At 32.0% G+C, this 13,156-nt stretch overlaps 2 protein-coding genes across 4 annotated transcripts; one reads left to right on the forward strand and one right to left on the reverse strand.

Annotated features, from left to right (window-relative positions):
* Positions 1-673: 673 nt before the first annotated feature.
* Positions 674-11,071, reverse strand: LOC122513318 (autophagy-related protein 2 homolog B). 3 transcript variants are annotated; one of them, XM_043629633.1, is made up of 20 exons: positions 10,637-11,071; positions 9,861-10,069; positions 9,088-9,400; positions 8,670-8,983; positions 8,413-8,592; positions 8,113-8,337; positions 7,558-8,030; positions 7,176-7,478; positions 6,996-7,110; positions 6,824-6,924; positions 6,252-6,746; positions 5,892-6,167; positions 5,253-5,778; positions 4,971-5,158; positions 4,399-4,898; positions 3,835-4,306; positions 2,973-3,734; positions 2,599-2,873; positions 2,221-2,522; positions 674-2,104 (listed from the first exon to the last, which is right to left on the reverse strand). In XM_043629633.1, the coding sequence occupies exons 2-20, from the start codon at positions 10,020-10,022 to the stop codon at positions 1,865-1,867; spliced, it is 6,222 nt and encodes a 2,073-aa protein (XP_043485568.1). In that variant the 5' UTR covers positions 10,023-10,069; positions 10,637-11,071; the 3' UTR covers positions 674-1,864. The 3 variants fall into 3 exon arrangements, with proteins under 3 accessions (XP_043485568.1, XP_043485569.1, XP_043485566.1); XM_043629634.1 differs by having other exon boundaries at positions 3,835-4,117; positions 10,339-11,071; XM_043629631.1 differs by having other exon boundaries at positions 10,339-11,071.
* Positions 11,072-11,656: 585 nt separating this feature from the next.
* LOC122513320 (transmembrane protein 179) lies at positions 11,657-13,069 on the forward strand. Its single transcript, XM_043629637.1, has 2 exons — positions 11,657-12,011; positions 12,089-13,069. Exons 1-2 carry the CDS (start codon positions 11,902-11,904, stop codon positions 12,642-12,644), a joined length of 666 nt encoding a protein of 221 aa, XP_043485572.1. The 5' UTR covers positions 11,657-11,901; the 3' UTR covers positions 12,645-13,069.
* The last annotated feature ends 87 nt before the right edge of the window (positions 13,070-13,156 follow it).

Below are 13,156 nucleotides of genomic sequence, written 5' to 3' on the forward strand. Positions count from 1 at the left end.
TACTTTAATAATATTGACCGTCAGGAACCTAAATACAAAATATTACTGACGTAGAGTAAAAAAAATTTAAGTGTACTATTACCGACAGTAGCAGTTACCGACAGTGGCAGTTACCGACAGTAGCAGTTACCGACAGTGGCAGTTACCGACGATCGAAATGATAAACGTAGAGCACTACAATTACCGATATAGGCCTTAGCCGGCCTGCCACTAAAGTGGCTTTTGCGATTATTTTTTCCAGGTCCATGGCCACTATAGTGGCTCATTCGAGTAGCTTACTTTTTCACCCTTTGAATTAAATAATTGTCTTCATAGACATTCATATTTAAGTGAAATGTTAAAGTATAAGTATATATATATATGTACAATATATTTTTAAGAAAAATTATAATTTAATCATTAAGGAATCTTTACGTAAAACATACGAGCTTTTTTAATAAACTAATTAAATAATTAATTAATAAAGTGAGCAACTATATGGATTTTGATTAAGCAGTTAGTGAGCTATTAAGAGCACTTATTCATTCTTTTCTGTTGTTGCAGTTATAGCCAAGTTTTTTGTGCTGAAAGATTTGAATTCAAATGTTAACTTAAAATTTTCCAAATCTAATTTAAATATTTCATTGTAAAGAAAGATCCTACTATATAATATTATACGAAATCAAACCGTGAATAGTATAGATCATTTTATTAATAAAAATGTTTAGATACAGATTCGTATAAAACATACACAATATTAGAACAAAAATACGCACTGAAAGCAGTTGAGTGCAACAACTATTCACGATATTAGCGTATGTTTGATATTATAATTTATTATACTTAATTATTATAGGAAATTACGATAATATTATAAGTTACAAGAAAATTAGTGTGAAACTGAAATATATATACATATATATGCATACGGGATGTTCTATAACGAATGATGGTACAAGCAAGCACGGAGTGATTCTGCATTTAAAACTCGGTTGAAAACGTAGAATACAATTTTAAATAAAAAATAAATTTAAAGATTTCTTGAATACACCTGATTCGATTTCAACTCGAATTTTGTATTTCGTATTTTTTTAACACGTTTACAAACATTGTCGGTATATCTCTTGTATCGTTTTTACTTTTATGTTTATTAAACATAATTTTTAGTTTCCAAGATTAATTGCATGTTATTCTACATTTTCGACTTATGTTAGTTTTTCGCGTAGAATCGTCCATTGCGTTCATTGCTTGCTTGCACCGCTAATTATAGAACACCCTTTATATATCATCTATCTTTTCAGCGAATATTGCATCTATTTTACGCGTATTAACAATTTAATATAATAACTTTCCGTATATCCTGTAATACAAACAGATATATATATATATATATGTATATATATATATATATATATTTTCTTTTCGTTTAAAATAATCTCTCATCTTTTGAGACAGATTAAATTATTCTATTCGTAAGTAAATAGTTTGAATGGTATGCTTGGCTAAAAACGACACAATTATGTGACATTCATAATATCGTTCGTGCATACGGGCAAACAAACACGCACCAGATACACACATATACATACATACACGAATATGAAAGTCTTGCGATTTCTTTCTTTTTATTTTTTTTTTTCATTTTTTTGAATTATCGTCATGGATCGATATCTATTAACATAAGTCAAGTACGTAGACGAAACTTTTTATTTCTTTTCCTTTCTTTTTTTCTTTTCTATTCTTCTCTTTTCTTTTTTTTTAAATATCTTTTACTTATTTTTCTGTGTATTATCTTTTTTTTTTTTTTATTTTTTCGTTTTCTTTTGAGCAAGATTTGTTATAGCGTAACAAAGTTCATTAGCGATTAAATTCGAGGATAAAATTGTTAATTGGCATCGTGAGTATCTTGCCGCCACTTTTGAGCTGCTTCTCTTCTAGCATCCGGAACCAGTTGCGAACGCATGCCACCCAATACATTACTGGTTGCTTCGGTGGCAAGAATAATAGGTTTTACTACTGTTGGCGGTATCTGTCTAAGTACACCTCCCACAGCTCCTGATACACCTTTTTGTTCGTGTTCCTCGCTTGCAACACGTACCAATTGATTAGCCGTTTCTCCAAGTCCCTGTGTATTTATAATTATCAATGAAATAATGAGAATTTAATTTCTATCATAGATTTGAAATTTCTTTAAGCGTTGATCGCAGTTAAAAGTGTGATAGAAAATTCAAATTTGCATACTTCTTTAACCAGCATATAAGCATTAGCCATGCCTTCACGAATATCCTGCGGTTGACTATATTTTTTTCTGCGTCCTTTTTGTCCTTTCGATATTTGCCGTACACTTGGTCCAGGACTGACCATGTCATACGCTGTTTCAGCTGTACTTTGTAAAGCATGTACTAGCCTTGACGTCAACTCCAATGCTGCCATTGCCGTAGAAGTTGTAAAACTATTTGCACCTCGTTGCAAACCTCGTACAATCCTACCGTCTTTCTGATATTGTTCTATTGGTAACCAAAAGAGGTCACGAATACCTTGAACTGTTAAGAAATTTATAAGTGAAGATTATAATCTGTCGCGTTTTAATATTTTTGCATTTTTTATTTTTCTACTTACACAGTTGTACCAACGAGTGCATAGGACCAACTCCGCCGAGTAAACTGGGTAATTGATTCTTTTTAATATCCTGCGACCACTCGGACAACAAAAATGTTACAAGTTTATCGAAACCCAAGAGTCCGTGTCGATGAGCCAATCGTTTCAGTCTTAATTCAGAACAACTCAATTGCGCCAGACCCAATAAAAGTCCAGCTAAGGGCCCGTGAGTCAGATCTACGCGTTTACCGTGATAATCCAATCTTACGAGAACTTCGGGTGCAAATATCACCGTCCTAAATATTACAAAATAATATTTATACGATATAAAACTACGCGTATATACAAAAGAAACATTTAATTACATAATATTGAAATGATTAAGAAAATATTACCTAAAATATATCGGCTGACAATCATCGCGAACTTCATGAGTCGTCTTTGGTTTAGTTTTGTTTTCCTTAATCGTCAATTCATCTTCCAAAAGTATAAGCAAATTTTGATCTATCGTATTACTTTGCGACGTATTCGTTGAAATTTGAACATTAGGCGTCGTAGTCGAATCGTTTATGCTCATAACGGGTGGATGATGAGTAGGTGTTCCTTGTTTAGATACCGAAGAAGATTTAGAATTATTACACGTCGATGAATTATCCAAATTTTGATTGGATCCACCTCCCAATTCGTTAAAAAATTCTATCAGGAATAATAGACTATCCTGATCGATATTTAGGCGGAGTGGCAGTACACTGAGCTTCAGACAACATTCTTGAGTAGAAAGTTTAGGATCTGGCCTTAAATGAGCTGCCTTCATGGTAAACATATTAGCATGAGATTGTTTAGGTTTGGCCTCGCTACTATACTGATATAAGAACTTGTTGATATGAGAAGAGGCCAATCTATCCCTAATTTCAATCTCGTTGACTAATAAAACTTGTCTCGATGCTTCCTTCGTATTCTCTGGAAATACTTCGTGTCTGAATCGAACTTTGTTTAATTGTAATTCCATTAATACGTCGTGTTGACGATTAGGACCACCGGATGTTTTCCAATTGATCGATTCTCTGGCTCTTAAACGAGGTGAATTTGGTACACTACCAAAACGCACTTCGTTTGGATTAATCGTTGCGTAACCTACGCTGGCAGCAGAACGACTTCTGCATGACAAGAAGAAAAAAAAATAGAGAAAAGTGTATTATTAATGAATTCTTAGATTTAATTAGATCAAATTGAATGTTCAAAATTTAGGATCTATACCTTCCTTGCATACGTAAAGTATTATCGTTAATGGTAACGTGTTTCTTCGATATCGCATCCGAATGATCAAAATCTTTTCCTCCGTACATATGCCAAATCAATGTCATTTCGCAAAGCGTATATCTTAATACAGCGGCAGGATAATGTTTGGGAGCTTTCAACAAATCGGTTTTACCGTGTGGAATAGAAAAATGATTATCTACGATCCTTAATGATTCTTCGGAAAGCCAACGTATTTCTGGTACCCCATCTCTCGGCATAATCCCGGCACCTGCCTCTTCACCTAAGATACAAAATTCTTCATCCACATCTTCTATTTCACTTATACACATTGTTTGAATACAATCTTTCGAATTAGAACATATTTCAGGAATATTATGTGACTCGGGACGTGGTTCGTCGGGAAAGAAAAATACTTCTACTTGTGTTTCCTTTACCAGTAATTTTTCATTATCTGTACTTATCGTTGTACCTTTAAGACAATAATTAATTTGATATAATATTAAATGAATAATATTAAAAGAGAAAAAAAAACAAAAGATAAAAAGATTGAAATAATTTTACCTTTAACTGTCTCTTCCATTGCTTCTTCCATTAAACTGTTAACCCTTTCCTCTTGACTTTTACTCAAAGTATTTATACTCTCATCACCGAGTAAACTTTCCTCGTCTCCCGGATTAGGTAGACTTATATTTTCTGTACTTTCTGCGTTAGACGTTAAATCCCCGTCGTTGGCAAAATATGTTAACAATTGGGTCAATGCACGACCGGAATCCGAACAGGTGCGTACGTGTAAAACGTTGTTGCTAGCTCTTAAATCGACTCTCGGTGCACCACCGCACATTTTGTCGTTCAATCTTAATGACAATTCGAAAAGACCCAAATCCATTACGCACACGTAATCTCTTTTCAAATCAACATCCTTTCCTAATTTATTTGATATAAATAATCCAATATCTTCGGCTATAAATCGTAATGTCGAAGTACTCGTTTGAGCTGCTATATTACTCGACACGCTAAAATTACCTAGCGTCACAACAGATTTCAACGGCAAATATAATGGTCTGTAAAAGAAATTCTTATTATATTATTGTCGATAACACTTTATTCAAATATATTTGTAATCGATTAAAGACCTATAATCAATGGTGCAATCCCAAAGATGTAAATGTAACTCTGTAAGAATTCCTGGCGGTGAATATCCAGCAACTGGATGATCAGCGACGTCTAAACAATCGGTAAACTGTGTAAACCATGAAGTCGTCGTGGAACACATTCTATGCCTCAATGTAGCATTCCTTATGCCAACTGCTACTCTGAAAGTCTATGAAAAATATTTCATAAATTAAAATATACAAGAATATTAAAAAAGGAATAAATATAAGAAAAAAAAAAAGAGAGATAAAAATTTTATTCACCTTTATGCGATGAGTTTGATGTGCGGATTGTATACGAACAGCCACAGTTATCATATCTTTGTTACAAGAATTAGTCGTAACGTTTGCACCCAACTCGCATTTGTAAATCGTCCTTTGACAGTGTCTCGGAATAACACTATTGATAGATCTAAGCGGTGGAGTTTGCGAGGGAGTGGTAGTCAATCCGCAATGATTTAAAGAAGCGTTTTTAATCATTGCACAAATGTATCCCATATTAATGTTTCCTTTGTAAGCGGTGACAGAAAATATCGTAGCATCCTCTAATCGAAGTATCAATTCGCCTTGTTGGCCAGGAATAACGTTGCGCGTGGAATCGCGTACAGGTGTGTACATAGTCAAAAGACCTTGATTAATATTCAGTGTCAAGGAAAATTTACTTTGACCGTTCTTAGAAATATTATTAGGTTGTTGTTTGTAACTTCTATCCGCTGTAGAATGGAATATATTGTCCTCGTCTGAATCGGAATCAGAGTCATATTGTATACCACTTTTACACATGCTGAATCTATAATATATATTTACAGATATACGGTATGGGATATTTATCATGCATTCATATAATATAAAATAAAATAAAATAAAATAAAATATGTATATAAATAATATTAAAATATTTACCTAGGGTATGCTGATTCTTGTAACAAAGTAGAAGCTAAATCAAGACCGATATGACTTTCGATATGTGAATTATATTTGGGACGTGGGGCCGAAGGTTCCCACAAAAACATATCCGTATTGAATCTGTTATACAATAATTCGTAAAGACGTTTAGATGGTATTTGGACAGAAACTATAGGCAAATTAATTTCAACTTGAACTCTAGAACGAGCTGCTTCTTCAATAAATTCTGTCATTTCTTGCCGAGTACCGGGAATAATCAATTCTTCTCCTTCTCTGTCGATAAGAAAATTCTACTATTTATATTTATATTATTATTTATCACTTTAAATTATAATAAGTTTCAATATAAATACTAACTTTTGTTCGGGACTTCCTTTATCACCTTGCGCGTGAGGTTTGGAATGAGGCGTGTCCGATTCGTGTATAACTTTTTTAGAACTGAACGGCGACGGTTGATGTCTAGGAGCATTTTCCAAAGTGTCATCTAAACTTGAATCTGCTTCTCCTTCTGAACTATCTTCCAATTGTCCACCCGAATGAATCGGGTATATCGTAACAACTATCCTTGCCCAACCAAAGCCTTCGTTTATTTGTTGATATGATCCATCATTTTTTTCATCGGATGTTGCTTTTGCTATTTCTATTGGTACATCCATCTCAGATTCGAAATACGACAATAAGAAATTTCTAAACTGAAGTTCGTGCCTAGACAAATAGGAAGTCCGACTTTCCATAGTAGAATGGATTTGTGCATCTGTAAGTTTGAGTATCATGTAATCTGGTCTTACAGATCTTTTCCACCACGGTGCTCTACTCATATCGTGGAGAGGTCTCAAGTCTGGTATAGGAAATCTATACGGTAGAATATATATATCAGAAAATTATTTATTATAATATTTTCTTATGTTAGATTTCAATCGTATAATCACCTTAATTTAATTGTACAAGACGACGAAGATACGTTTATATCTATTTTTGAATCTGGTAGCGCTGGACTTTCTACTGCTTGATAAAACAATGTTTGTTGGTTCTACAAAATATAACGAGTTATTAATTTCATTGGATATTTATATTAATTCATTTAAATCTGACAAAACTTACTGTATCTCTATTAATCGTTTGATTACAGGTACAAATTGGTTGCGGGTTTAATAAAGCAGATATTCTATCCACTATTGTGATATCTATTTCAGTCTTACAAGGCTCCAGTTGAATACTAAAAAGATTTAAATAAATTTTACACAATGTTATATGAATTATTTCATTTAAATATTAACTTACTTGATCTCTGTGCGTGGGTGTGCATATTTGATCAATGAAGCATGTCGAACGGCTTTCTCTCTATACTGAAATCTCATTCTAAAATCAGTTTTATCTGAGAAACCATAATTATTGGAGGTTTCTTTTTGAAATCCTAACAATTCGACGAATTCTGTATTTAATGTTCCGTTCGAATTGCAAGTACTTGAATTAACTAAACATTCAACAATTTCTAAACTGGCTAACGTTAAACTCCCTGATATTACAGAATATTGCGTAGTAGTTTTTTCATTTCCTTCGATGACCAATGGTGCTGCGAGTAATCTATAAAAATAATAAACATAAATCTTTAGATACATGTTCTTATAATTAATAAGAATGAATTTAGTATTAACATTTATACCTAATATGGCTAAGACGGCAAGCATCTAAAAGTAATTTAGACGCTTTGTCAAAATCTTTATTTCCATAACCACTGGGTGCAAACATTCCTAAGTGTTTGAAAAATTCCTCAGCCGAATTTTTCATTTGTTTTATACTACTGCTAGTCAAACCGAGGCCTTCTACGTTCGTTGTCAACATATCTTCGTGTAATAAAACTACAGCAATAGATGATACTCTGATGTGAAACTGTGATGTTTCAGCAGATGTATCAGAATCCAAACTATGCCTGTGTTTACTGTGTTTTGGCAAATTTGTATTAGAACTTCTCGAACTAATACTACTTGCTATTATACTATCATCCATGCTTAAATTATTGCTCAGTATTGAATCGTTCATAGGTGAGGAACTAGGCAGACGCATTGGTAAAAATTCTTCTTCGTCGTCTGATTCTTCTAAAGATGCCGTTGACCATCCTTGCGTAAGTCTCAGATCCTTAAATAAAAATATAATCAATAAATCAATCAAGTATTACGCAATTTTTCTATGATTACTAACAAAATTAATATTCAATTACCATTGATTTGATGCCTTGAGTTGGATGTATTTGATGTATAAGTTCACGTTCGACTCTATTAAAATCGCTACCAGCCATTGGTTTTTCTGTACAAGTCCTTGGTGCAACGTTGCTTACGTCTTCCAAATCGGGGGATGCAAGGCCATGAGCTAATTCCAAAATAACGTGTACTTGTCGAGGACTCAGGTAAGAAGTGAAAGATCCCAACGTTATTTCCAACTCTACCTAAAATAATATAAATTTTTATGTTAATATATCAAGAAACATAAAATTCCTAAAGAAAATGATTTACTAATTTACCTTTGGTCCCGATACACCTTCGCCTTGTTTCATTTTTAATCTGAATTCTTGACGACCAGCAAATTTGGCGAACAATATGGGGTACGATTCGCTTAAATTGTTAATTAAACTTCTATCAGGATAATTTTGCATACTTTGAGTCGGTGATATTTGTGCGGAAAAAAATTGGCCATCGGAAATCTAAAAAAAAAAATAAATGAATTATCGTGGAAGTGAAAAAAATTGAATTAAAAGAAAATAAATAATAATGAAAGTACTTTTGAGTCAGGTGTAGAGCATCTGCTGGTGGTCATGATGCTTCTGGAAATGGTTCTCGATCGAGATGGGAATTCATCAGTATGAAGAGTTACACCTTCCAAGTAAAATCGTTTGGTCGAGAAGGCTGATACCACGTAGCCTTTTCCGGACTGATTTTGATCAATGGAACTATGACTAGGATCCAACCCAGCTTCATCGGTATATTCGAGGTGCTGTATACACATTTCTAGGGCCACACCCATCGTTGAATCCAAAGGTACGTGTTCCAATCTTATAACTGTATCTACGAATCTGACTTTTGCTCTACACAGAACTGAAGAACAAATAGATTGATAAATAAATTTATATCCACATATAGAACAATGTGAAATTTATTCTTTTTTATTTCAATTGTTAACTATTATTAAAAATCTTTACCGGAATCAATTGCTTGAGCGAACAATTCTACACCTTCCAAAGGTTGCGTATTTCCAGCATTACTGGCATCTTGTTGCAAACATTCCTGTGCAAGTTGCATACTGGACGTCATGGAACTCCATACGGATTCAAACATGGAAGTTCCATTTTCAGTTCTTTGTCTCGGTTGTATGGTCAACCTGAGACCTGTTACTTCGGCATAACTCGCTTCGCTGAGCAATGCCGACCATGGTATGCTAATGGACATTTCCGAAATGAAACCATCCACAAATTCCAATGGAAGATTTTGTTGTTCGACCAATTCATTAAGAGCCTACAAAATAAAATTAATAAGTAAACATTACGCTTACGTGTACAACAAACGTAAATAAACTTATCTCGTGTACCTACATTGTAAACTTTATCTTAATAAAATTACTTATAAAATTTTTTTAGAAAAAAAAGAAAAAAGAAACATAAAAGAATAATTGAAGCAATGTAAATGAACAAATTGATTGTACATATATTTAATTAATAAATGTGTAATTGTAGAATAATTTGGAATCGAAGAAAATAACGCGTCCGAGAGTTGTGTCATGATGAAATTAAATGAAAATATTACTGATAAGAAAATGGAAACAAAGAAGATGAAAATAAAAATAAGAATAACATGGAATATAATATTTGCATTGTAGAAAATAAAATGCAGCTGCGAGTGAAAAATAGTGTTACGATGAAATAAAATGAAAATACTGATAAGAAAATGGAAACAAAGAAAGAAAAATATGATTTACCTGAACATCAAGGGTAACATTGGTAACTCTACCAGTCCCATTGTAAAGGTCCACAGTAAGTTGATCTAACGTCAACTTTTCTTCAAAAAATTGTCCGAGATATCTTTGCAGTAAATACCTGCAGATCCTTTTCTTTATCCCCTCCGACCAAAGCCAAGACATTGTTCATAAGTTTGTTTGTTTGTTTGTTAATTATCTAATAAAATTTCCTACAACGAGAGAGAGAGAGAGAAAGAAAGAAAGAAAGAGGGAGATGAATAAATTGTTTTACTTTAATAAAATCATGTGTTTGATATTATTTTAAATAAAAATACAGAGGAGGAAAAAAAATTAAATAAATCTCTGCATGTATGAACGGGCGCGCGCGCGCGCGTGCGTGCGTGCGTCCGTGCGTGTGTTGCGTGCAAAGATGTTTCCTCTTCTTTATTATTATTATTATAATTCATCAGCTGGCATGGTAATCGACAAAGAAATTAACCCCAAAAATAAATCACATCCTCGACACGTGTTGTAATTAACTAAACTAATTCGCGACATAATCGATCGCGTTAAATTACACGCGCAAAAGATCGAAAGACAATAGTTAGTGTTTGTTTCTTTTCTTTTTTTTTTCTCTTTTTCCCCCTTTAAATCTACACAACTTCGGCCCAATGTTTTGTTCTTCCTTCACAAGTTAAATACACACACACACACAACTTACACAGCACGTACACGCGTGTTATATGTACACATGTCTCTATATATATATATATATTTGTTCATAAGAATTCACGTACACATTATCCACTCAATGGCAGCCCAAAACATTACACACTTCTTCCATCGATTGAAATCAGCTGACTTTACAGCATGCCCTGTGTCGACTGTATTATACACCCCTTCCTTCCCAAACCATTCCCCCTCTTTCTTCTCCCCCTCGTCTATTCCACTCCACCGTCCCTCTCTTTCTGTTTACTCTACTCTCTCTCTTTCTCTCTTTTTCTTTTACATTTTATTCATTAGTAATAGTTTGCTACTTAATAGTTACCAACTCATAAAAATATACTATTCTTTTTCATTTTTTTATCTTTGACCTAACCTATACATTTTTTTTTGTTTTTATTAATCAAATAACTATGCATATATATTTATGTAAAAGATGTACGCATGTATGCGTTTGGATATACCGTTTTGTAATATGAATTTTGCTATTTAATTGTTACCAACTTATTAAAATTTACAATATTTTTTTATCTTTAATTTAACCTACAAATTTTTCTTTCTTCTTTTTTTAATCAAATAATTATATACATGTATGTATCATAATATGTATATATGTTTATGCGAGAGAGATATAAATTATTTTATGTTAATTATTATTATTTTTGTATATGTAAATAATAATGTATAAAAGAATGTAAAGAAAGATATGAAAAAGAAAATGAAAGAAAATTCTGTCTAATTTTTCCAATTTAATATATTCTTTGATTATTCTTTTTGTTTATTTCTTTCTTTTATTCTTTCGTTAAAATCAATAAACTGATAGTGTTTGTTTATAGATTTTCTTAATCTCAATAACGTATGAGTAAATATTACTAATGTAATATGTATATTAAAAGATTAAATCAATGTATATTATATATGACAAAGAGAGAATAGTTTCGCGCATTATAAACAAAACTTTCTTCAATTATTTTTCTTCTTATTACACAATTATTATACCATATTATTTTAATTAACATTATTTTATCTTTGTTTACTACAAATATTATTGCTTCAAACGTGTAGTTAAAAATTTTTATGTTATGAGGTTGGTAACCCTTACGTCTTAGTATTCACATGCGTTTAAAGTCAAACGCATTTTCTAAACACGCCCATCGATGCTTTAAGTAAAAATATTCAGTGACAATCATTGACTTTCATTAATGGAAAGTCAATGATTTTATTTCCATAATAATTTATTGGAATTAAAAATTAAACCACTTGGTAATAATATCCAGTGGAAAAAACCAACAACAATAAAAAACATCCAATTGTCATATCGTTGTTTTGCATTATAATTATGGCTCTTACTAATATTCTACTTCTCAGTCAAATAGCTGGTTATGTTGTTGCACTTATTTTATCTCTTTGTATTATTGTACCTATGAGCTTACATCAAGATGAATTTCAGTAATTAGTCTTACAATAATTATTATTTATTGTTACGATGAAGAATTGATTTGATAACTTTTCATATGAATTTTCAGAGGACACTGTCTATTATTTTCGACTGGAACTTGGCAAGAAACAGATGGACAGTTCGTAGTTAATTGGGCTTCACAAATATCATGCAATTATACCATATTCGTTGGACTCGTATTACTCTTAACCGCAGCATTTCAGATTTACAGACTTTCCGTTTTCATGTATCGTGGCGAAGATAGTTCATTCCTATCAGCTTTTGTTGACGTAGTCAGTTGTATATTTCTAACAATAATAACATTGATTGCTGCAATCATTGTAACATTAGGTTTTATGACCTGGTGTCAATGTATGACTAAACGATTTCCTTCTTGCGAATTAGCAGCTGGTAATGATATCGATAAAGCAGATGGTATCAATACTTCTGGTTTTCATATTGAATTGGGTGCTGCGCAATTTGGTACCTGGAGTAGTTTGTCCATTTGGGTCGGTTTATCTGTTTTCGCTGTGTTAAAACTATTGCGTTATCATCAGATAGAAAATATGAAAGTATCTATGTATAGAGAAAGACAAAAATTGATCGAAGCTACTGGTAATAGTCAACAACAAGAATCGAGTTAATCTGACTTGAAATGATGAAGAATTTATTAAGTTATAAATAGAATATTTTGTAGAAATTCTTTAATCCATATGACTTCCTTCGTTTAGTATAGCTGAGAAAAATTGTTAATGTATATGTTAATGTATGTATAAAACTATGATCGATAAGAACGTATGCAATACTCTATTTTAATATTTTAAATATTTAATATTAATTCATTTATTTAATTACTAATATTAACATGTTCACTGCCAGTGTCACATATCTGTAATTTGTTGTAACATCAATTTCCATCAAAAGCCTAGTATTCTAATATTTGTAACAGTAATTAATGCAAAAAATAAATCCTGGGCTTCAGTGAACATGTTAATTATGTTTAAAATATGTAACAATTAATATATATCAGATTTGTGTATTGATGCTTAAAGAAACTATGTTAATTTTATTTTTACTTCATATTTTTTTTTATAATTAAGGAAACCTTTTAATATTAATTTATAAATAAAAATATTTAATATAATTTACGTGTATA

The sequence above is a fragment of the Polistes fuscatus genome, unplaced genomic scaffold (assembly GCF_010416935.1).
Source record: "Polistes fuscatus isolate 324 unplaced genomic scaffold, CU_Pfus_HIC Scaffold12, whole genome shotgun sequence".
Lineage (NCBI taxonomy): Eukaryota > Metazoa > Arthropoda > Insecta > Hymenoptera > Vespidae > Polistes > Polistes fuscatus.

Excerpts from the sequence above, each read along its gene's own strand:
- LOC122513320 (XM_043629637.1), top strand. The coding sequence starts at position 11,902 with ATGGCTCTTACTAATATTCTACTTCTCAGTCAAATAGCTGGTTATGTT. Across the intron at positions 12,012-12,088 it reads TTACATCAAGATGAATTTCA|AGGACACTGTCTATTATTTT; the intron begins GTAATTAGTCTT and ends ATGAATTTTCAG.
- LOC122513318 (XM_043629633.1), bottom strand. The coding sequence starts at position 10,022 with ATGTCTTGGCTTTGGTCGGAGGGGATAAAGAAAAGGATCTGCAGGTAT. Across the intron at positions 9,401-9,860 it reads ATGTTACCCTTGATGTTCAG|GCTCTTAATGAATTGGTCGA; the intron begins GTAAATCATATT and ends TTTATTTTGTAG. Across the intron at positions 6,168-6,251 it reads AAAGGAAGTCCCGAACAAAA|AGAAGGAGAAGAATTGATTA; the intron begins GTTAGTATTTAT and ends TCTTATCGACAG.